The 22,785-nt window shown below is 38.9% G+C and overlaps 1 protein-coding gene across 12 annotated transcripts in view; it reads right to left on the bottom strand.

Moving 5' to 3' along the window:
• Positions 1 to 22,785, bottom strand: part of Hdac9 (histone deacetylase 9) — an 872,989-nt gene that overhangs the window by 218,576 nt on the left and 631,628 nt on the right. For all 12 annotated transcript variants that reach the window (XM_052738328.1, XM_052738323.1, XM_052738329.1 and 9 more), the window contains 2 exons: positions 10,371 to 10,491; positions 5,457 to 5,506 (listed from right to left, as the gene is read on the bottom strand). In XM_052738328.1, the coding sequence (XP_052594288.1) occupies positions 5,457 to 5,506; positions 10,371 to 10,491 (171 nt within the window). The remainder of the gene's footprint in view (positions 1 to 5,456; positions 5,507 to 10,370; positions 10,492 to 22,785) is intronic.

Consider the following 22,785-nt stretch of genomic DNA (forward strand, 5'->3'; position numbering starts at 1 on the left):
CGTTCTCAGGGTCTAGCTCCTGACTCTTTGCATAGCCATCTTTCTGCTTTTCTACTTTGGAAGTCCACTCATCTGTACTCCACCGTGCATTCAACCAAACCAGGCCATCACAGGTCCTGAGGAGGAGAAAACGTTGTTCTATCTCCTTAGTCTTTGCAGTCCTGGGCCTGTTCCTGTCCTCCACTCACCGTCTGACTGCACACATTATACTTCTAACACACCAGTGCTGTTTGGAAGAGGATGATTCCAAACAACGGATAAATCCCATTCCTGACTGAACCTCTCATTACATTAGATTTAACTGTATGTCCATTATTTGGTCAATAAGTTATTCTTTAGTATTACACAATAGAAAAGAAAATCCAGAGCAACCCTTCAGATGGCTCGCCATGGAACTTTGTTCACAGCTATTAGGGGTAATAAAGGTAGTGAAATACCAATGCAGCATGGTAAGTAGAAACAACGAAGCTACCCATGTGGTGCAGAATGTTAGTTTTCATGAGAGTTCCTGTTTGTTTGTAATGCTTGTGGTCATATATCTGTCAATAGACATAGATGTAAATTTGCTTACGTGAGGGAAGAGCATACATATCAACTCTGAGAGGAAGAAAGAAAATTTACAATATTTCATCCAAACCTGCCTTCTGTACACTGAGTATTATTAGCACGTAACTGAAATGTCTGCAGGAAACCTCAGACCAATTAAAATGAGCCTTCAAAGTGCTAGAGAGGCCCACAAAAATCCACAAAGATACCCACACAACAGACTGCCGGCAATAGTCGAGAGACAGACCGAACTGACCTACTCTGGTGATGGGATGGCCAAACACCCTAATTGTTGTGCTAGAAACCTCATCCAACTACTGAGGGATCTGGATGCAGAGATCCATGACTAGGCCCCGGGTGGATCTCTGGGAGTCCAATTAGCGATAATGAGGAGGGTTTATATGAGCGAGAATTGTTGAGACCAAGGTTGGATAAAGCACAGGGACAAATAGCCAAATGAATGGAAACACATGAACTATGAACCAATGGCTGAGGGGTCCCCACTGGATCAGGCCCTCTGAATGGGTGAGACAGTTGATTGGCTTGATCTGTTTGGGAGGCATCCAGGCAGTGGGACCAGATCTTGTGCTCATTGCATGAGTTGGCTGTTTGAAACCTGGGGCCTATGCAGGATTGTTTGGCTCGGCCTGGGAGGAGGGGACTAGACCTACCTGGACTGAGTCTACCAGGTTGACCTCAGTCTGTGGGGAAGGCTTTGCCCTGGAGGAGAAGGGAATTGGGGGGAGGTTGGGGGGAAGGTGAGGGGGACGGGAGGGGGGAGAACAAGGGAATCCGTGGCTGATATGTAGAACTGAATTGTATTGCAAAATAAATTAAAATAAATTAAAAAAATAAATAAATAAAATGAGCCTTCAACCAACTGCTCAACACACACAATCATTTTTCTTCCTTCTTCCCATCCCTAAGTAAGTAAATAAATATAATGAAATAAAAGCAACATCCATAAACCCTGTAAGTGTGTGAGATCCAGGTGCCATCATATAGAACACAGACAAAAATAAAGTTGGTAATAAAAGCTGTATTGGTGCCCCAGGGTCAGAAGCCTGCTGCTGGGGATGGGGTCTTGGTTTAATCTCACAGTGCCTCATTTTCTGGCCCATCCAGGACTGGCAAGTCAGGCCCAGATTTTGTCTGTGCATTGTGCAGTTTCTCACAAGGTCTGGGCACTTGCTCGGCCTCTTCCCAGCTCCTCCTTTTCTCGTCAAGACTGAAGCTGCCCAGTGACCAGCCTTCTTTTCTGCATCTTGGCACAGGGGGCTGGTCTATTGTAGGATAAAAGTGGAATTCTCTGCTGTCTACAGGGCTCTCCCCAGGGAACAGAGCATGAAACCCAAACTTATATAAAATCATATCCTGTTTGCAAATACCATATTCCCTCTGCTTCTCACTAATCGGGTCCCATAAACCCCAGCACAGCTTGAGAGTCCATTCCTCATCTAAACAAATGCCATAAGCCCCTTTATACTTTTACAACCATGTCAAAAAATAATATTGCCTGCCAATAGTGATGTGATTGGAGTTGCCTCCTCTGAGCCATAAAAGAAGCGCAGAGTCTGTTATCAATTTCTCTAAGTGTACCGGGGGAATTATGGGTCGATTCAGTTCCAAGTTATAAATGACAACTCAAAAGCCACAGAAGCGTTTGAAGCTGGGAGCTGATGACGACATTATCATAAAAGCCTGCTCGTCCTTGCGTTTGTGGTTTTTTTTCTTTTTTCTTTTGGCCTATCAAGTGAAGAGGGTAAAATAAGGCTGAGAAATGACTTCAAGATTTCTTCACACAGCAGTAGGTCAGATGGCCAGGAAAATAATCACTATTTTTAGTGATGTACCCCAAGGAGAGAACTAACATGGTCTTGCTCGGGCTATTGTTGCCAGAGTCTCCTAATGATCTCTTTCACTATACAATGGTCAAGGCTCAGATTTGGCAGTACACTCTTTCAAATGGTGGGTTCTCTTGCAGTGGCATTACTTCATAATTAGAAATGAGTCATGCCCTGGTAACTAAGAGAATGAGACTCCAACACAAAGAAGTTTGGAAGCCCGACACTGTCGCTCCAAACAGTTCTGGAGGGTACATTTTAAAGGATCCGAAACACTGCTTGCCCATGAGCTGCCTGACCAAGAATCCAATTACCACAAGCAATTCTAGGGGAAAATCTAATAAGAAGCAGAGGTTTTCTATTTCATAATGTCCCAGGTCATCTCCTCAAAAGCCAATTAATCCATCAGCATTCAGTAGCTGCACATTAAACCCAGAAAGAATGAAGCTCTATGTTCAAAGCAATGACAGTTTACATTAAGGATTGGAAATCACGGAGTACTTTTGAATGGAAAGCAATGGGTCTATCTTAGATAATTTGAACCAGAGGAGTGTTTTGAGACAAAAGCAATTACCAAATGATTCCAAACCTCCATGGTGCATCCATACCTCTAACCTGGACTACTCCGAGTTCATACTGGCTGCCTCTTGCATATGTTATGTCTGTGGTTGTCCTGAAGCTGAAAATATAGGCTGGTTCAAATCCAAAGGACCCAGAGTTATTCCTAGGGCTGTATCCACACTAAAAATCTAAGGAAGCAAGATGGCTCAGGTATGGTCAAGAATATGACTTGATTCGTTTAAATAACAATAATAATTAATAATTGCAGGCCCAAGATGGCTCATTAGGCAAAAACACTTTTGGGAAACCCTGATGACCTCAATTTAAGCTCCAGAATTGATAGTGAAAGGAGAGAATCAAGTCCTCAAAGTTTTGCTGACTTCCACAACCCATATACACACAAATAACAGACAAAAATTTAAATATAACTGCACAAACACACAAAACTACTGAACCATATAAGTTTGCCATAGCATCGTCAAGTTAGAAGCCTGGCCCTGCTATATGTGTGCACACATGCATACACACACATGCATACACACACATGCATACACACACATACACACACAAAAAAAAAAAAAAAAAAAAAAAAAAAAAACATTTACCTGGGCCTACCCAGGAGACAGAGGAAAATGTGATAATTAAATGTCCTTCTCAAGTCCTCTCCAACCTTCTCCAGTGCTGGTAAGGTCTCCTGACCCACGTGTCCTCCCGCCTCTGCCCGTACTATCATTACCCTCCAGCACTGCTGCCACCATCCTGATCAGGGCTATGTCCAGGATAATAATAAGGAGGTTGTCTGTGGCCCAGTTTGCTTCATGTTGGGTATACAGAGCCAGCAGGAGCAGTTACTACTCATTCTTTAGGTCCTTAGAGAGTTACTGAAGTCATTCTAGCTGAAGATTAAGTTAACTTGGTATGGGTTTAGTGGGATGCACTCTTTCTCTAGAACAGCCCCTCGGGATAGTAGAACATACTGGCAAAGGCAATGAAAGCCGTTTCCAAAGTCATTCATCCTCTGCTTTTCAGAGTTGTCCAGCGGGCTCCCAGCACCACAGGGAGTTTGCTACAACCAGCCAGGACTAAAGTGGGATGATGACTGTTTTGTGTCAAGGATCAAACAGCAAAAGTCGGTGGTGAGCTGTTAAGAAAGGGGCCACTTCAGGTACCATGAGGCTGGAGGGTGGAGTACAGAGTCAGCGGCCATCTGTTAATGATGAAGCCCATGGAAGAATTCGAAAAGCTGCTCCACAGTATCTGCATGGGAGTGTGCACATTAGTACTTCTAGCACTTCACCACCGGCTGTGTGATTTTAAGAACTTCACGTCACTTCTCCAGAAACTCAATTTCTCACCCTCCACACAGGGTCTCATTAATAATTAATGTGTATGGGCTAGAAAGACGACTGGGTTACTAAGAGCACTTGCTGCTGAGGACCTGGGTTCAATTCCCAACACCCACAAGGTGGCTCACAACTGTGTGTTACTCCAGTTCCAAGGGACCTGATGCTTTATTCGGCCTTTTCGGGTGCTAGGCATGCATGTGATGCTGGTCATGTGTGCGGGGACAACACGATACACGCTGTTAAAAATGACTTTACATTTTCCTGGCTTCCCAAAACTCAGTTGTGATAAACTGTCCAGTCCAAATGAATATTGATTAGTGTTGGCATTTTATTTCCAGAGAGGCAAGATCAGGGAACAGGAAGTGATTCCTAAGCTAGGCATCATTAAAATTAAAACATAAACAGAAATTTATGGAAATTTTCTATATAAGACTTAGCAAAGAATTGTCAAAAACATGATTTTTTTTCTCTCTTCAAAATCTACAAATTTTCCTTGATTTAAATGCCTTAGTCCCTGGAAACCTGACCTAGAGTTATTCTGTCCCAACATGACTTGGCACTTTCTGTTACAGAATGAAGGTTTGTTACTGGTAAGGATTAACTTTAAATAGATTGCAGGCTATAGGGTTTGTTCTAATCATCCACAAAAATGTAGACATTTTTCTTCATGTGTTGCTTCATCTGAACAAATCTGTCCTTTAAATGTGGTATAAATATCCTGGGTCAAAAGTCTTTGTTAATTATTGAAGACAAAAGCATCCTCGGGGGGCTCACAATATGCCCCATAATGCAAAGCACTTTGTGTAACTTGTTGCATTTTCACCAGCAATATAATGTATGTGCACAGCCGGTGAAATTCCACAGAAAACGGAGCTCTGCTGCAAAATTACTTCAACGTCTCTCCTGGGAATGTCTAACCAAGCCAGTCTCAGGGAATGTGTGTCTTGTCACACAACTTGAATGGAAAGGCCTCTCATTTGGTATAATTCTATGTTGTCATCATCTCGAAATCCATAAATCTGTTTTGAACAGGAAACTCCAGATTTGGCAACAAGCTCAGCGGGTCACATAGCCCTTTCTGCAAGGCAGTCCTCAGAAATCAAGGGAGAGTTTTTATAAGTTCATGTAATTTTAAAAGCAGTAACCAATTTATACTTACCCCAAGTCCACCACAAGGCAATGAGGAAAAGAACTTTCGCGAATCATCACCTGCACAGCGTGAAGATAAGAAACACAAACGTTATGAATGGACAGTTCCTACTCTTTGAGTATTTATCAACATACAGTATGCCATATGTATTCCTTAATAGAAAACTAATGAAAATTTAGACCAATCAGAGTTAATTTTCAGAACATACTGCTTGTTTACACATGTATACAGGACAAACTCAAAGCAAATGAAAACAGAAAACACACACATACACACAGAGGGAACTGGTTATCTCACAAGAACAAGCACATGTAAATGAAATTTGGCTTAAAAATTGGCTTGTTTATGGTACAAAAATTCTTCAAATCATGATTCCCAAGGGGCCTTTTGCAGTCCCAAGTGAAGATGCTGGCCTGAGCATCAGCTAAAACTTCTCCCTACTTCTTTGCCTAGAGCAGTTCCCCCCATACTTCCAGGATGTGCTTGACCTCCATTCCCTTCTGACTCTCCTTTGCATAAGCCCTCACTGGGTGGGACACAGTGAAGTCAGGGTGAAGGCAAAGGCAGGGTAGGGATGTATATCAGCCTGCCCAGCCCATTTCACCTTCAGAGCATTTGGAAATGCACTCTGCATTCCTCAGAAAGAAAACAATTTTGGTTTTTGTTTGTTTGTTTTTGTTTCTGTTTTTGATATAGAATCTCATTATGTATTGCTGCCTGGTGTAACTCACTCTGTAGCCCAAGGTGCCCTTGAACTCCCAGCAATCCCCCTTCCCCAGTCTCTAAAGCATTGAACCACCACAACAAGCTCAAAAGAATTTTAAAACTAATGCAGCAATACTGTTCATTATCACTTAAAAAATTGCAACTTATGGAAAGTAACTCTGTGATCTACTGAGTTTATTTTCCAATGGGGTGGATGGTTCAAGCCATAAGGTTTATGAAAATATGCACTGTCATTAAAAAAGTTTAAATACAGTACTGGGTGGTGGTGGAACACGCCTTTAATCCCAGCACTCAGGAGGCAGTGCCAGCAGATCTCTGTGAGTTCGAGGCCAGCCTAGTCTACAGAGCTAGATCCAGGACAGGCACCAAAACTACACAGAGAAAACCTGTCTTGAAAAAATTTTTTAAAAAAGTTCAAATATAGTTTCTAAAACGTCAGTCAATTTTTTCTATGAATTTATTATTTTATTTGTATGTGTTTGGTCAGGATATATGTATGGGCACCACCTGTGTGTTTAGGATTCCCTGGAACTGGAGTTACAGGTAGTCATGAGACATCATATGGGTGCTGGGAATCTAAACTGGGTTTTCCGCAAGAATGGCCAGTGCTCTCTAATCACTTAGTGACCCCTCCAGAACCAGGAACTTAGTCCTAGGAATGTGTGTGTATATTTACATATCTCAGTCTACCTAAGGAATAAGTAAGATCAAGTACATCAGAGGCCTCTCCATTGTTTGCAAATTCTTAAAAACATAACACAATAATAAGGATAATATCATTTGGGGTGGTCTATTGGTATAAACACAAACAATGTCAAATTTAACATATATCCTGAAATATTAATTGTGATTATTTCCTGGAATTAAGGTAGGGTGCTCAGTATCATTGGTGGAACCAGATACAAACTTCCACCTCATCTACGCTCTGCTGATGATCAATGAAAAGCCAATTAAAACTGAAAAGAGGTTTGTGGTTTAAGTCTAAAGAGACTGTACTGTCACAGAAGAAAGTTTATTTTAAAAGCAATAAATTTTATGAGTTGATTTTTAATACAACTGACATGGAAAATTATAAAGAAAACTCATGCATAAATGAAAACATCCAAGTAGGTAGAGACATTCCCTCTTAATAAACAAAAAAATTGAGGTGTAGCTCAATGACAGAGCACTTGCCTAGAATACACAAAGCCTTGGGTTGATATAATAGTACTAAAATTGGAATACTGGCACCAAGAAATGACACTTGAAAACAAAACACAGTAGGAAACTTAGGGACAAGAGAGATGGCTTAGTGGGATGCAAACCATGATAACCTGAGTCCAGGACTCCGAAGGAGGAAACAGACTCTTGAAATCTGTTCTCTGATCACAGTGCCATTGCACAAAATTACTGACACATGAACAAGTGAGCACACACACACAAAAATAAATAAATAAATACTTCTGCATAACACTGCAGAAGGGTAAAATTTTTTAATATTGTTATTATTAACAAGGGGATTGATGAATCCCTGAGTATTTTGCAAGAGTAGATCCATATCTCAAATGTGAATTAAAAACAGTTTTAATATCTGAACTCATTATCTATGAGCAAGTAATAGAGGTAAAGAAACTGTTGTAATGCAATAAAGTATTTTAAAGAAGTAATGTAAAAATTCACTAAACTCTAAGGTAATAAGGGAAATAAATTTATTTAATGATGTTTAAACCTTATTTAGTTATATGATAATAAAAATAAAATAAGTAATTGATAATTTTAATTTAGTTGTGTGAAAGAAATTTACTTTACTTACTGAAATTATTGTTTGATAGCACTATATTAACTTATCAGTGGACTGAAATCTGACTAGCCAGGAGGTAATCGAAAATAGCAATAATAATGAATGAGACATTAATGCCATAGAAAATCTTCTACTAGAAACTAATGAAGGTAATATTTTCAAAGTATCATCATATAAGGCTCAGAGTATCTAAGTAGATAAATGGGTATCACAATAAAATCTAATTATTTTGTAATCTATAGATGTCTTTTAAGATACAAAGACTGATTGGTCTGGTCATATTGAATTTTTATTTAAATCTTCCTTCTAATCCTAAAACATAATCATCCAGAGCCTAGTATCAATTTTAAGTTAGAAGTGACACCTCCCATTTTGTTGGGAAGGATTGAAGTCCAAAAGTTGCATGGGTCTGAACAGGATGGATGAAGTAGACAGAGCATCTTGAGTCTGAGTTTCTACAAACAGAATAGCATCATTCTGGTCTATTGGAAACAAAAGAATTACAAACTACAATAACCCAAATTCCACAAAATATCTAATGCAACCTTTTAAGAGAACCTGGTAATCTACTGAGAGCTGGAACTGAAGAAGATCAGCTATACTTCTCATTCTCCAGACAAGCTCAAGGAGTTCTGAGTGTTCAACATTGACTATAGTGGCTGACCCAAAGGCTTCAGAGAATGTAGCAGCCCTGTGCTTCTGCACTAGGGTAGCCCATACTGAAAGTGTCGCCTTCATCAACATAGTTATCTGCAATTCGTAAATAAAGTATCATGTTGTCAAAGTTCAAAACTCACTTCATTAATAAATGTCTTTGTTCTTCAGGTGTGGGATGGTGGTTGCTAAGGAGGACTGCATACATCAAATCATGCTCACTAATGTTTACAGCCTGAGCAATCCTAGTCTGTTCCAATGAAGCCCCAAAGCAGTCAGTTTAATGGCTGCCTTGATTACACTCTGGAGCACATTTTCCAAAAATAGGGAAGGTTGAGCTTCTACCTTTATCAAATTAAAAGACAGACATGTCTCGGCTTAAAGACTTGAATAGAGTGTTTGTTCAAAGTATGATCTTACCCAAATACAAAGACCTAGGTATGGTGGCAGGCTCTTGAGATGCTGAGGAGGGAGACCCATGAGCTCAAAGCCAACCTGAGCCACGTACACAGAACCAAGAAAAAGAAGAAAAAGTATTTAAACTATAGACATTTAAATTGACTTATTTGTATTTGTGTGTGTGTGTTATACATGAATTTAGTTTTACTAAATAAATTGCTTACCAGAACCAACTTTGAGCAATATTCTAAAAATTGAAGAATTTCTTTATTTTCTTTCTGCTTAGTTCTCCCAAACTGCCAGTTCTGTCCTGATCCACACACAGGCAGGGACACAGACTCACTAGTAAAGGCATGTACTCATTAGAGAGACTTGCCACTCATTTCAGAAGGCCTGGGATGTGTGCGTAACTGCTAACCTCTCTTTACTGCTTTCCATGATGCTTCCTATATGCAGCATACACTTGCTCTAAACTACTGAGGGACAGTTACCTTAAGTTATTTTGAAATAATGTTGAATTAGGTAAGAGAATTTGATAATTTAAGATTGATTCAATAGATTCCTTCAAAGAAAAGAGGTAAGTTTAAAATGTTTATTTTAAGTTAAATCTGTAAAATGCAATTATTTCAGCATATGTTTCCAAGTTAGGTATTGTTATTCAATTATAAGAGGTTATCAATAAAATACAACTTTCTACTACTGTTTTGCACTAATATTTTCCAAAAATGTATTTTCAAGTATCCATATTAAATCTTGTTGCTTAAATTTTATTTTAAAATATGATAAAGTTTTAGAAAAAATTCATCTGTTTCATTGAAACAAATGATAATAGTTAGTTTTCTACTTGCTGCATTTACTGTAATATTTAGTTTTCAGAAGTACAGCATATATTTAATGGATTACATTAAGACCTCCAGTTTTCATTTAAATAAGGTACTCTGCTATATCCATGTGTTGAGCTCAGAAATAAGAAGTGAAAGATAGAAAGCAAAAGATAAGTGTAAAAGAAATTTTCATAAAGGATGTGAAAAGGTCTTATGATCTTCCCATTTAAAAAGATGAGCAAACAAATTTGGTAACTCAAATATTTCTACATGTGAAAACATACCATATAACTGAGGCTCAAATAAAAGTTAGTTTAAAAATAAGCATTACACACTCTGGGGTGTAATTTTGTAATGCAGAATTCTCCTGATCTGCATTGGCTTCTATCTTACTCAACTCATTCCAGGCAGCAACTGCTGGAAAAATTGATTTTTTTTTTTTTGTCACACTGCTTGCCAAGTATTGTGAGCTGACACCAGCAGTGACTAATGGCAGTGCTGGAATGTGCTGTTCTCAGTAGAATGGAGGCCTGAACAGACCTAGGAGTGTCCTGGAGTCCAGCTTCTGCCCGTCCAGGGGGCTGGTGCCATACAACAGTGAGTGATGTTCAGAATGAACAAGCTGTATTTCCTCCAGGCTGGCTTTTCGACCTTGAATTCTCTGAAAGAAAACAACAACAACTTACAGTCTTCCACTGGCAGCACTCAGAAGAAATGAGACCTCGAGTCACATTTAAGATGATTAATAACCGGCTCAGATTCATCATGCAAGAATGTGACATAGATTTTCTTGGTAAAGTACCATAATAAAAATTGGAAAATGAGCAGATGCAAGATTCAGATAAATAGGCATCTGATGACATAAAGGTTATTCCTTTCCGGCATAAAAATAAACTTATACCAAAGAAATTAGCAATCGACTCTTCTGTATAAAAGTGTCTGCTTAAGAACAAATAGAGGTTACTGCTTGTATAATAAGCAACTTTATTATTCTCTGTGTTACACTGGCCTGAAGAAGATGCCGGAAGGGAGATGAGATTAACACCACTAAAGTTGACTGCACTGGATTTTCAATATCGCAAACATGGCAATTATTTCATGCATGTGCCCTTCATGGTAGCTGTACTCTAGACCAACATTTATCAAAGTGTACCCAAAGGATACATACAGCTCAGGGTCTGATTATCAATGGTCTGTACTGAGTCAGTGTAGAAATTTATAGTTAATATTTAGAAACTTACAAAACAATTTGATAGACTGACTAAATGTTTTATACTCAGGCTCCAGAGAAAATTTCACTCATTCTAACAAAGAACTGAGCTCATAATTGTCCAAACTCTGCATTATATTAAATCTCAGTTAGCCAACATGTGGTCTTCCCGGCTACATTCCTCTGTTAATACGTCCTTGAGTCTGATAACAGTCATTCTGACATACGGTGTTAGTTCACCTCCACTTCTGAAAACTGCGGTGCTTCCTAAAACTACACAGACAACATTAATGCTACACTTAGAATACGTGACCACAAGCAAGCAGTGAGTTAACACTGAGGCACAGAACTTTGGTGAGATTCAAAAAGAATCTGTTCTTCCACGCTGCAGAGGAAGAAAGAAGCACCAGGTAAATTGGAAGAGCATCTCCCTAGGGACCAGGACAATCCCATCCTCAGCCTCCTGGGTGTAAGGGGATGAGGCTGTAGGCAGGCCATTCAGTGTTGATACATGGTTCACTGAGAGGGCAGACTGGAGAAACGCTGCCTAGTGACCCTCACATTTTACTGTGCAGGAGGCAGAGCTGTGCCTGTCATTAAAATAAATGATCAGGTCACAGTTAGAGAGGAATGGTGGGGCCACAGAGGAAGAGAATGATGGGAAGCAGAAGGCTCTCAAGACCACCTTCATGTCCCAAATAAACAAGCAAATACTTCAGGAATTTTCTTTGCCATAACATTGAAGTTCCCTGTTCTTGACACTATCATTCAGCATTGTGTAAATCCAATTTATAGTTCTAGAAAACTATACTTTAGAAGGATATACTTTAGAGAAATTATTCCTAAGTAAGATGAGAATTCTAATATGAAAGATTAAGAAAAATTTGGTAATGATTAGACTCTGCTCTGATCAAGTAACAAACATCCCGTAGAAGTCAGTGAATGGCTGATAAACAAGAGATTTGGAAATGTTTGTGAAAGACCAAGATGATGAAATAATTAGAACAACTAGTAAAGGTAAAATGAGTAAGAGAGAGTTGAAAGTCAAGAGCTCAGAGACAAAGTTTAACTAGAAGATTTCAGAGGTGCAAAGTCCCCCACTGAAATCCTGGTTACTCCATGGTTTGGGTCATCTAAAACTAGAATGAGCAGAGGTCAGGAAACAGGCAGAAAGCCAATCCTAGTCACGCGATGATGGCCACTTAGAAAGGAAACAGCAGCCTTCCATAGACACATATGATACATGTGGATACAGCAAAGCACCAACACATTAAATAATGTTAACCATTTCTATGGTTTTTAGATTATTGGAGATTGAACCCAAGACCTGTACACTAGGCAAGCACTCTATCACTGAGCTCCATCCACAGCACTCTTTGTACACTATATTTTGAGCCTAGCTCTTACTAAGCTGCCTAGCATGGCCTTGAACTTGCAAAACTCTTGCCTCAGCCTGGGATTACAGGCTGCACTACCAGGCCATGCTAACAAAGTCAATTCTATAGCTGATATTTAGACTAATGTTTTGAATATTATACTATCCTAAACCCTTATCATGTTCCCCCCTCTCCTTTCCTATTAAGACTTTCTCAGGTCTACACTGAATTTTGCCTATGATATAAAATGAAACACCATCAATAGTGTTTTTATAGCTAGTCAAATACATGTTCATACTATGCACTCCATGCTTGCTTCAAATATTTTCCTTATTCTTCAGTGATTCAAATGGAATTCTATTTGAATGCCCAGCCATGTGCCAAACAATAATCTGTAACAGGATTCAGGATTCATAGTAGTAGTAGTAGACAGTCACTGGTAGCAGACAGTTACTCAAGAGATGGCAATCATAAAAGGATACCTACTGAATTGCACTTGGATAAGACTGAGGCAGTAAGGAAGTAGCTGTGCAGTTCTACATGACTTATTTTGAGTTTCTACTTCTATCTCCGAATTTATCCTTGCTTCATTATTAAAATGTACGACTGTTTATATTTTCATTTTGATAACTCAATAGACACAAACATTGGATCTATCATCTATCTATCTATCTATCTATCTATCTATCTATCTATCTATCTACCTATTATCTATCTATCTCTTTATCATCTATCTACATTGTTTGAATAATAATTGTATTCAATATAAGGAAGTAACCATTCTTTTCCTGTATTGTGTGTTATTTGAGACAGGATCTCAGCCTGACCCCAAAGTCACCATCCTCCTGCCTCAGCTTTATGGGTTCTGGGGACACAGACTTTGTTTTTGTAGCTGCTAGAGAGAAAGCAGCAGTAGAAGCCAGCTGCTGACAGGCCTCTCCCGCTCCAGAAGAACGAGGAGAAAGCATGGTTTGAGACTTTTGTCTTCCTGTGGGAGCTCAGACAGCTGAGTTAAGAGATCCTCAATTGCAAATGTGTTCTTTCTCAGCACCATTGGTGTGGCTCTGGCTCACCCTACTCTTACCTATGCCTTGCACTAGTCACATTCAACTTTCCTCACACCGATATCTAATATTTCTCATTCTAATTTAGTCTTTCACTAGTTTAGGCTTAACTACAGATATTTTTATCTCATTCCTTCTCCTTCTATTTCCCGTGTGCCCTTTATTCTTCATTTTTCCCCCAAGATGCTCCCAAGAGTCAAAGGTCAAGAGCATAATGAATCACAAAATGGGACAAAGTGCTCTGTTCATCTTAATTTAGGGAGATGGTTTCCATTCTCAGAAATAATAATTCTGAAGGATGGTTATGTAAACTCATCTATGATATTCTGACCCAAAGTATTTTTGAGAATTCTGAGCATATTGGGACATTTAATGCATTTAAAAGATATGGTTTATCTGGGGAGCTCCTCTGTGGTACCCAGATACAGGCCTTGGATCTTTGTCTATAGAGCGAGACAATAAGTACTTATATCTCTTCTAATGTCTTCCTAGTAAGAAACACAGTGAGGTAACCTGTGTTTATTCCTCCTTTGTCATTCTTTGTGTGTTGCCTTCAATCAGTGTCTACTGAAAATCACGAAGGAGCCAAGGCTTAATGAGTACTTGCCCTGTGATGATGTGAATGCTCAGATCAACACAGATCCAAGATGGTTTCCATTCAGATTGGAAGTTAGACTAAAGTCATGTAAAATTACTATATCATTAAGTCTCACAATGCACCATGGTTCTTTCCTAAAGAAATAGTCTTTCTGAAATAAAGCCCCTTAATACAACATGATTATAGAAAGAATGTTCTGAACACGATCTACAAAGTCATACTGTGACAGGATAAAACATGGCCTGCCCACACCCACCCACACACAGAGTGCACACACGGTATAGATTCATGTTTTTTTCTGCCAAGGAACAGAGAAAAAAGGAAACAGTCTATTCCTTCCTCTCCTGTGTTCAAAGCCTGGATTGAGGCCAGTGTCCTAATCAGTTCTCATTGGCCCTGGAGGAATCAGAACCTTTTGTAAAATATAATAAAGGGCATAAAATCATGATAAAATGCATGAAAAAGCAGTGCCTTTGGTTAGGGAACTAGAAATAATTTGGCAGAACAGATGGATTGCATTGGTTTGGTATTATTGAGGACATGAAAGGGCTCATTCTGTGGCGGTTCCAAACGAAGAGAAAATGTCCAACTTAAATTTGACAAGTCAAAGTACCTGCCTTTACTGGGGAGGGGGGAACTCCATTTTCTTTAATCATTTTCAAAGTAGTGACATATTAGGCAAAATTGTCTACTGAAGTGTCTCAATTTCTAAGATTTCCTCCATTATTTGTAAGTAGAAGGATGTGTTTATATGTTTTTTTTTTTTTCCCTCAGAGCTGCAAACAGTCAGAGTGCATGTGGGGGATGGACGTTAAGGAACTTGTTATTACCAAAGTTGCCCTCTGCAGCATATGCAATATTTAACAGCTTGAGCATGCTCCATTGATTATTCTTCATACACCGTTTTCTCGGGACACAGAAGAAGCATGCTCTTATGACTCATGCACAAGTTTATCTCTTTTAGCATTCTAGGCTGCAATCAATTGTCTAACTACTGCAGGCAAGACTGTCTGTAAGTCCTTCAGCTCCTTCACTCCCTCACGTACAGTTCTCCGGCAGTCACAATTTTCCTCAGAGTTTAGAATGTAGAGTGAGGTAAGGAAGAAAGCGCTGAGCAGGCATCCGTGCAGGTTGGTGGTTCTTTCTACTGACCACAGGGGAGCAGAGCAGATTGTAACTAGGAGCCCGAATCCCAGCCCTAACTCTCCCATGTCATGCAGAACAACAGCAACCCATGCGGCATCTCCATTGCCCTTTGTTTCTTTATGTACAAAACAAAGGTTTGAATAAACTATTTTAAAGTTTACATTCAGCATTCAATGATAAGATCCTGTGTGAAAACAATAAAACGTATGCATCTAAAACTTAAAACACACTTCACTGTGGTTTATGAATTTGCCTTGGGGAAGAAAATGCAATTTCAACGTATGGGACTGTGTTTGAGGCAAGAGAAAGGGCTCAGGAGGATTTTCCACAGGTATCCATCCCTTCCCGAAGCCAGTGTTTACAGGAATAATCACAGCTGAGAAAAGGAGCAGTTTTTCAGAGCTCACCGGGGAGATGGCTCAGTGGGTAAGGGCACTTGCTCTCAGGCCTGACAACATGGGACCCACATGGTAGAGGGGAGAACCTACTCCAGTGTCTCCTCTGCCTTCCTCCCCAACCCCACACATAATCAATAAATACATTTAAAAAGAGTGTTGTTTAAAAATATGTATTCTTATATTATGAGGGCTTCAAGTAACTTTTCTCTCAGTTTATTTTTTTAACTTGTGGAATCATGTAACTTCTGGTTTTGTGTTCTTTTGGGGTGCTGAAGATTGGACTCACTAGATGGGCATGTTCTCTCTGAGTAATGACCCCTTTGTGTCTCCAGTAAATCCTTATAACTCTCTCATTCCTAAATACATGAGCCAATAGCTTAGGTCAAGAACCATGCCAGAGAGAGCAATGTGCTCTTCTCACTAACAAGTGAGCTCCAGATACTGGAGTAACTAACATTTGGGATGACAAAATACGGAAGAAGGGTAGGAAGTTCTTTCCTGTCTTCTTCATCTTGCCTTAATATTATTTAATTCAGTAATTATAATTCAATTACAATATTTATAAATGTTCTAAAACCCTTTAGAGAACTGGCAAACCCCATTTTACTATAAATGTCTTCAGAAGTAATGAACATATATGGTATATGTTTTTAATTTTTATTTACATCAAGTTTAAATGATTATGTTCACCTGAAAATAAAGGGAATCTCAAACTATGATCCCTTACATTAACTGTTCAATATTCATAATTTTATGAAGTAGAATCTCATAATTACTTTTTAATTATAAATGATTTAGAAGTTTGGCTTAAAACACGTTTTTAAGCAGTAATCATGCATATAATAAAGTTTTTTTAATGAATATTTTGTGTTGTTTGTACACTGAGCTTTTAAAAACCTAAAAGCTATAAAACCATTTTTAAGATTGGACCCAATGCTGCTGTTCAAGCAGCCTTGCCTCAACTTCCAGATACATGCAGAAGGACAAGTTTTCCTGTTTCCTTTTGATTTTTGTTTTTGTTTTTTCAGACTAATACTTACTGTTTTGCAAACTTTTTAAAATTTGAAATCCTTGTTATAAGCTGCAAGTGACTTTTGTGATTATCTATGAGGGCCTGGTGTACTATGAGATAGAAATGCTTCTTGAAACAAGGCCTCACACACCCCTACCTTACACAGCACACCCAGCTCATCTGCTCTCTTTCCAAACACCATATTTTTAAGAAACAATTCATGAGCCTCCTGGCTGGAGTTGGCTACTGCTCTGTGCTTGCCAACAAGGCACAAACATGTTAGAGAAGATTCGTGCAAGCTAAACAACACAGTAAGCTGCTATGTGCTGCCACCTAGTTAGAGTGCGTGCTCTATAAAACTAATGTTTAATTGGGTTTCCATTAACCAGCAGTCTCTGTGCTTTGCAGTCTTGATGTCAAAAAAGCCTGTGTATTTCTGAAGTTTCTGCACAGAGAAATTTATTTCCCTATATGGGTTTGAAAAAAGTATTTTAAGTTCAGTTTTGTGTTCAGGGAAGTGTGCTAGAGGTCCTGTCCCCAAGCTGCAGGGCCATCTTATGATTTCCTACTAAACTTGGTCTCTGCTTGAGAAGTCCCAGAAGGGGCAACAGTAGCTTGGTTATGTCCCAGAATTGTTTGGTAATTACTTTGTGTTGGCACTTGAATAAAAGAGTTAAGCATTTCAGCACAGTGTGCTGCTTAGGTTTTTTCCTTATGAATTAAGCAAAACAAAGTTATTCAATATTAGTCACAAGGAGGCAATGCAAATTCCACATAATATGCAATCCAACAAAAGCATTATAAAATGTTATTATTCTCAAAACAAATGTGAGAGCAAGCAAATGTCTGTGGGTGGCTTGGTGGGGCTGGGAGTTATGGAAGCTTCTGGAAAACAACTACAAGTGCATTTCTAACAGATGATGGGTTAATCTGCAATTTTTTTCCCCACTGAAGAGTACATTCTTCTCTTCAGGAGCACACATACTTTGGAAACCAGGCTACCTAATCAAAGAGCTTATTTCTGAAGAGGACTCTAAATGACCCCTCTGGATCCATTTTTCATGGTGACCCAAAAAGTTGCTGGCTTTGTTTTTTGTTCCCAAGAGAATCACTAACTTAAGTATGAATGATTCAGTAGGGGAAAACGTTAAATGGTATTGGCATGGAGGACTACTAACCGCCTCAGCCTTTTAAAAACAGTGCCACACCATGCCAAAAGAGGTTATTCCATGTAACCACCGTGTTCTAATGTAATAAGGACTTGGATTTTCTCTGGCACTAATCAGGTCTAGTCAGTAGAGCCAAATCACACTATAGTTCACAAACTAACAGCAATGTGTTTACAACAACATCCTTGAGAGTTAAGTCTACTTGTAAGCCAAAAATGTATATCTCAGATGAACTCCATGGCAATTCTGATTTCATACAATACTAAAGATGGAAGCAATCTGAGCAAATATCCTACCTAACACCTTCATGTAGACACAAAAGAACCAATAATCAGTGAGGTTAGATGATGTAAGGTATACAGATGATTAAAGACAGAATCAAGGTTAAATACAAAAACGACCAATCATTTCTGAGGAATTTATTTTGGTTAATTTATAAAACAAACATTTGCTTTGTAGATCACTTATTTGTTTAGAAAGAAATAATCCTTTTAATATTTTAAAATGATGCTTTTTCTATGATATCATTGTTACTTCATCAGTATAAAATCACCTAGTCTGTAAGCTGCTCATCGGCAGAATGGAAGGCCTTGTCTTTTGCCCTGGGTGAATTGTAACTTCAATACAAGATGAAACTAGAGGAACAGGAAGGAGGGAAGGTTACTCAGCACAAGGTCTGGGATGTTGTCTCCTTGCTCTAATGCATAGCATCCCTGCTCTTCTCTTGTTCACTGAGTGGGCCCTCTGGTGCTGTACAGATCGTGGAGACAGGTGGCCACAGTCTGAATCAACTTCCTTTCCTAAGCCTACTCAACAAGAATCTTAATAATCACAGAAATGTAAAACTAGTGATTTAAACCCTACTAAGACTTGGTAACTACGTATGTGTTTGTATGAACATTTGATCAGGGTCTGACTTTTCTCCTTAGCCTCCTCCTAACGGAGGTATCTAGGAAACCTAAATGCTTGATAAATACCAACAAACAGGTGCATCACAGTTGCCAACACATGGTGATCACTTGGGCACATATGAGCCATACAAATTTTTTGTCCTTAATCCAGGCCTACAGAGTAAAACACACTGGAGTTGGAGATTAGATGTGTTTGAACATCCCCTAGAGTTTTTTTTTTTTAACATAAACTAATATTTAAGATTTCTTTTTTTGTAAACCCATGTTGATTTCTAAGCATAGATATTCCTAATGACCTGGAAAGAAAATGGTATCTCCAAAGTACAATTTTTATGATTTAGACAGTGGGAACGGATGTGTTGGTATAACGCACCTTAGTCCTAGTTAATTGCCCTTTTCTATGAAAATGAATATATACTGTCTCTTGTGAACAAGTGATTTCATGAGAGGACATTGTTCAGATTGCTAAGGGCACAAAGATAACCTCATATCAGACCCAGGACTCAACCCATGAGGAAGCAGCCCACAAGAACTATACTCCCGCTAGTTCTCATGGATTAGGACCTGGATAAAGAGCTCAGGGGTGACTTCCTGTAGCCCCCTGCCCCCAGGCACTTTAGAAATAATGCATTTGGTTCTCTTTACCTCAATCTATAATGTGGCTTATTAAACAGTCACACCCACCAGGGCTGCAGCCCAACATACTCTGTTGGAGTGAGTAAGCTAACTCTGCAGGCCAGTTTTCTCACGGCTCTTGACTCTGTTAGAAGGTCCAGGAGCAATAACGAGGAAGCGTTTGAGGGCAGGATGTTACACGACATCCTCACACAACCCCGCCTCCTTCTCTTTCTAGCCCAGGGTCCCGCGCCCCCCCCCCCCCATAATGCTGTGCTTTGTTTCTGTTTTCCTTAATTGCTACAGTTTTGTTTTTGTTTTTGAGAATTGAAATCTTCAACATAGTTTAGTATGAGATAGAAAGTTTAGAATCCTTGCAAAAGGTTTAATACATTGATACATTTATATAAAGAATTAGCTTGTTTAAAAAGAATTTAAAGAAATCCAGGAAGAACATGTATTGTTGCAAGTGTATTTAGTAATGAAGAGTCCTAGATAATAGTGTAGATGCTACTATGTTTACATGGACTGAATTTCTTTGAAACAATCTGTTTTTTTTTATTTTTATTTTCCTAATTATTCTTCTAGTTAAATAAATTGGGAAGAAAAGAACAGGTCCTGAAACTATTATGTACCCCCTTGGATCTATGTTTTACTCTATATAGAAGAAAAAGTCTCCAGGAAAAAGCATTGAATTTGTTTCCTGAAATTTCTAAAACCTTATTTTGAATATTTCCAAAAATCATCTGAGACATTCTGAAGTGCATAAAAGTGAGTGTTTTTAAAAAATGGCTTTAGAAGTTAAATTTAGGTGAAAAAATATAAAATCAAAGAGCAAATAAACTCACCTGGGAAGTCATTTCTTCACTTAAATGCCCATGGCTGAGTCTTGCTATGATTTAAAAGGGGGTGGTGGTCTGTGTGCATTACTGAGAAGCCTTGACAAGACATCTGTGCTCAGTCTGCATTGAGAGCTAATCCAAACCAGCGAGGGTGGAGCTCACCTCTAATTGGGAGAGTGTGTATTAGTGCCCTTTCTGTTGCTGTGGTAAAACACTCTGACTAAAGGTAGCTCAGGGGAAGAAAGGGTTTATTTTGGCTTACAGTTCCAGAGAGGTAGAGTCCATCATGGCAGGGCAGGCACAGCAGAGGAAGGGAAAGCCTGGCAGCTGGATGGTCACATTTCATTCATACACAAGAAGCAGAGGGAGAGAAAAGCCTGAAAGCCTTCCCCTACTGATGTACTTCCTCCAGCAAGGCTCCACCTACGAAATGTTACATAACATCTTCAAACAGTACCACATCTGGGAGCCAAGTGTTCAAGTCCACAAGGCTTTGGGGGACAGTCCTCATTACAACCACCACACCGAGGCAGGAGGATTAACAGTTTGTGGCTAGACTAAATAAAAAAACAAAACAAAACAAACACACACACACACACACACACAAACAAGCAAACAACCAAAGAACTAATTCCCTGACCTCAGCTTTCACTTGTGTTATCTGTTCACTTGGGGGTCACCTGTGACAAGGATGCCCACTGCTTATTTAGAGAGGCTGGAACAAACCTGACCTCTTCTTATCAACTTTTTTGTTGTAGCATTTCATTCTGTGGCTTGCATCAAATCAGGCAGGGTTGTATAACCTCAATTTGTGTGGTTTGAAACAATACAGTTATATATTTGAGGGACCGAAAAGGAAGATTGGCCAGAAAAGAATGATCACTTGAAATATTTGAAAATTTTAAGGTCAGTGGGAACCATACTACATTCCTTTCATTCCACATTGCAATTCTTCTTATAAGCAGTCCTCAGGCAATAAATCCCAGGAACACCACTACCAGACAATGTGTTCAAGTCAATGATCGGCCCATGCTAATGTCCCTGGGAAGAAGCCAGCTGCTACAGGGCACACCAAAGACCTGCATGCAGAAAACACGTAAACACCAGTGCCTAGGCTGACAAAGGACCAAGAAATCACCAAGCAGGAAAATATCTGCAGCAGATTCAAAGGTGCATCATTCAGACTCACATGAATAAAAGCATTTGTCCCTTAAGATCAGCCTACAGAAAAAAACAAAACAAACAAACAAACAAAAAAACCCACATCTCCTCATTCTCCTACTTCATCTGTTCCATTAGGGATATTTGCAAGACCAGTTTGGCCCTGGAATCACATTATCCAAAACCATGAAATCTTCAAACATAACTCTAAAATTAACCAAAGACTATGAAAGCCTTTTGCCAAATAATATGGATGTCAATGGCAAAAGATGAATAATAGTCCTTTACTCAGGAAAGGAGGAATAAATCCAGATCATTTTCTTTCACCTTGCCTGTTTTAGGTAAAGGATCCATTTAATCAAAAGTAGAAACCTTTTTTCTGTTTTTTGTTTGTTTGTTTGTTTGTTTTTGAGACAAGGTTTCTTGTGTAGTCCTGACTGTCCTGGAACTTGTTCTGTAGACCAGGCTGGCCTCAAACTCACAGAGATCTGTATGTCTCTGCCTCTTAAATGCTGGGATTAAAGGTGTGTGACACCACTGCCTGGCTGTAGAAACTTTTAATATGAAAAATGTTTGATAATTACATCATAAACATACAGATAATCTTGTGATGCCAGCACTGTCCACACTATTCTGGTGTGCTCAATCACAACCTCAATTGCTAATGAACTGTTAGGCACTACCAATGCTTTTATGCTAAAAGATTAGTATTTTTACATCACAGTATATATTGTTCAACTAATTAAGCTTTAACATGAATAAACAATGAATAATAAACAAAGAGAAGGAAAGGATCAGACAATGTTAAGTCACAGCATCAAACACAGTCAACTGCATTCAGCCAAGGAGTACTCTATCTGTTTCACAATATCTCTCTATACATCTACATTTCTACACATATGTATCTAACTGTCTGTCTTATTATTTTTGCTACTATTTTTTTTAACTCATGTCTTTCCTCTGCTTCTTTCCATGCTAGGAATTAAAGGTTCTAAGACTAAGGTATGTCCCCAGTCCTCTTTTTATTTTTAAAATTATGAGGTTTTGTCTAAGTTACCTATCCTGGCTTTGAATTCACTCAATAACTAAAGCATTGCTTAAATTTGTGATTCTCCTGCTTCAGGCCTTGGAATAAGTGAGGTCTAGCTACAGATTTACTTTAAACTAACTTGAATTTGAGTGGTAATTTTGTTGACTGCATTTTGGGTGGCTAAAAATAAAATACTATTGTGAGTTTTCAAAGATATGCTTGGGGTCAATAACAATGATATGTAAATTATAAATGACTAACATAATCAACACTGAAAAACATTGTCTTAGAACTTATATGTCATGCAGATATCCAGGTACAATTTCCATGTAACTTGAATCTCCTAACGCTGTTTCTCATTCAGGTTGGAGAGAGGTCAGTGAAGAGTATGTCCTGTTCTTACACAGCCCCAGGCTTGGTTGC

Source organism: Peromyscus californicus, unplaced genomic scaffold (genome assembly GCF_007827085.1).
Source record: "Peromyscus californicus insignis strain IS unplaced genomic scaffold, ASM782708v3 Scaffold_15__1_contigs__length_86483966, whole genome shotgun sequence".
NCBI classification, from domain to species: Eukaryota; Metazoa; Chordata; class Mammalia; order Rodentia; family Cricetidae; genus Peromyscus; species Peromyscus californicus.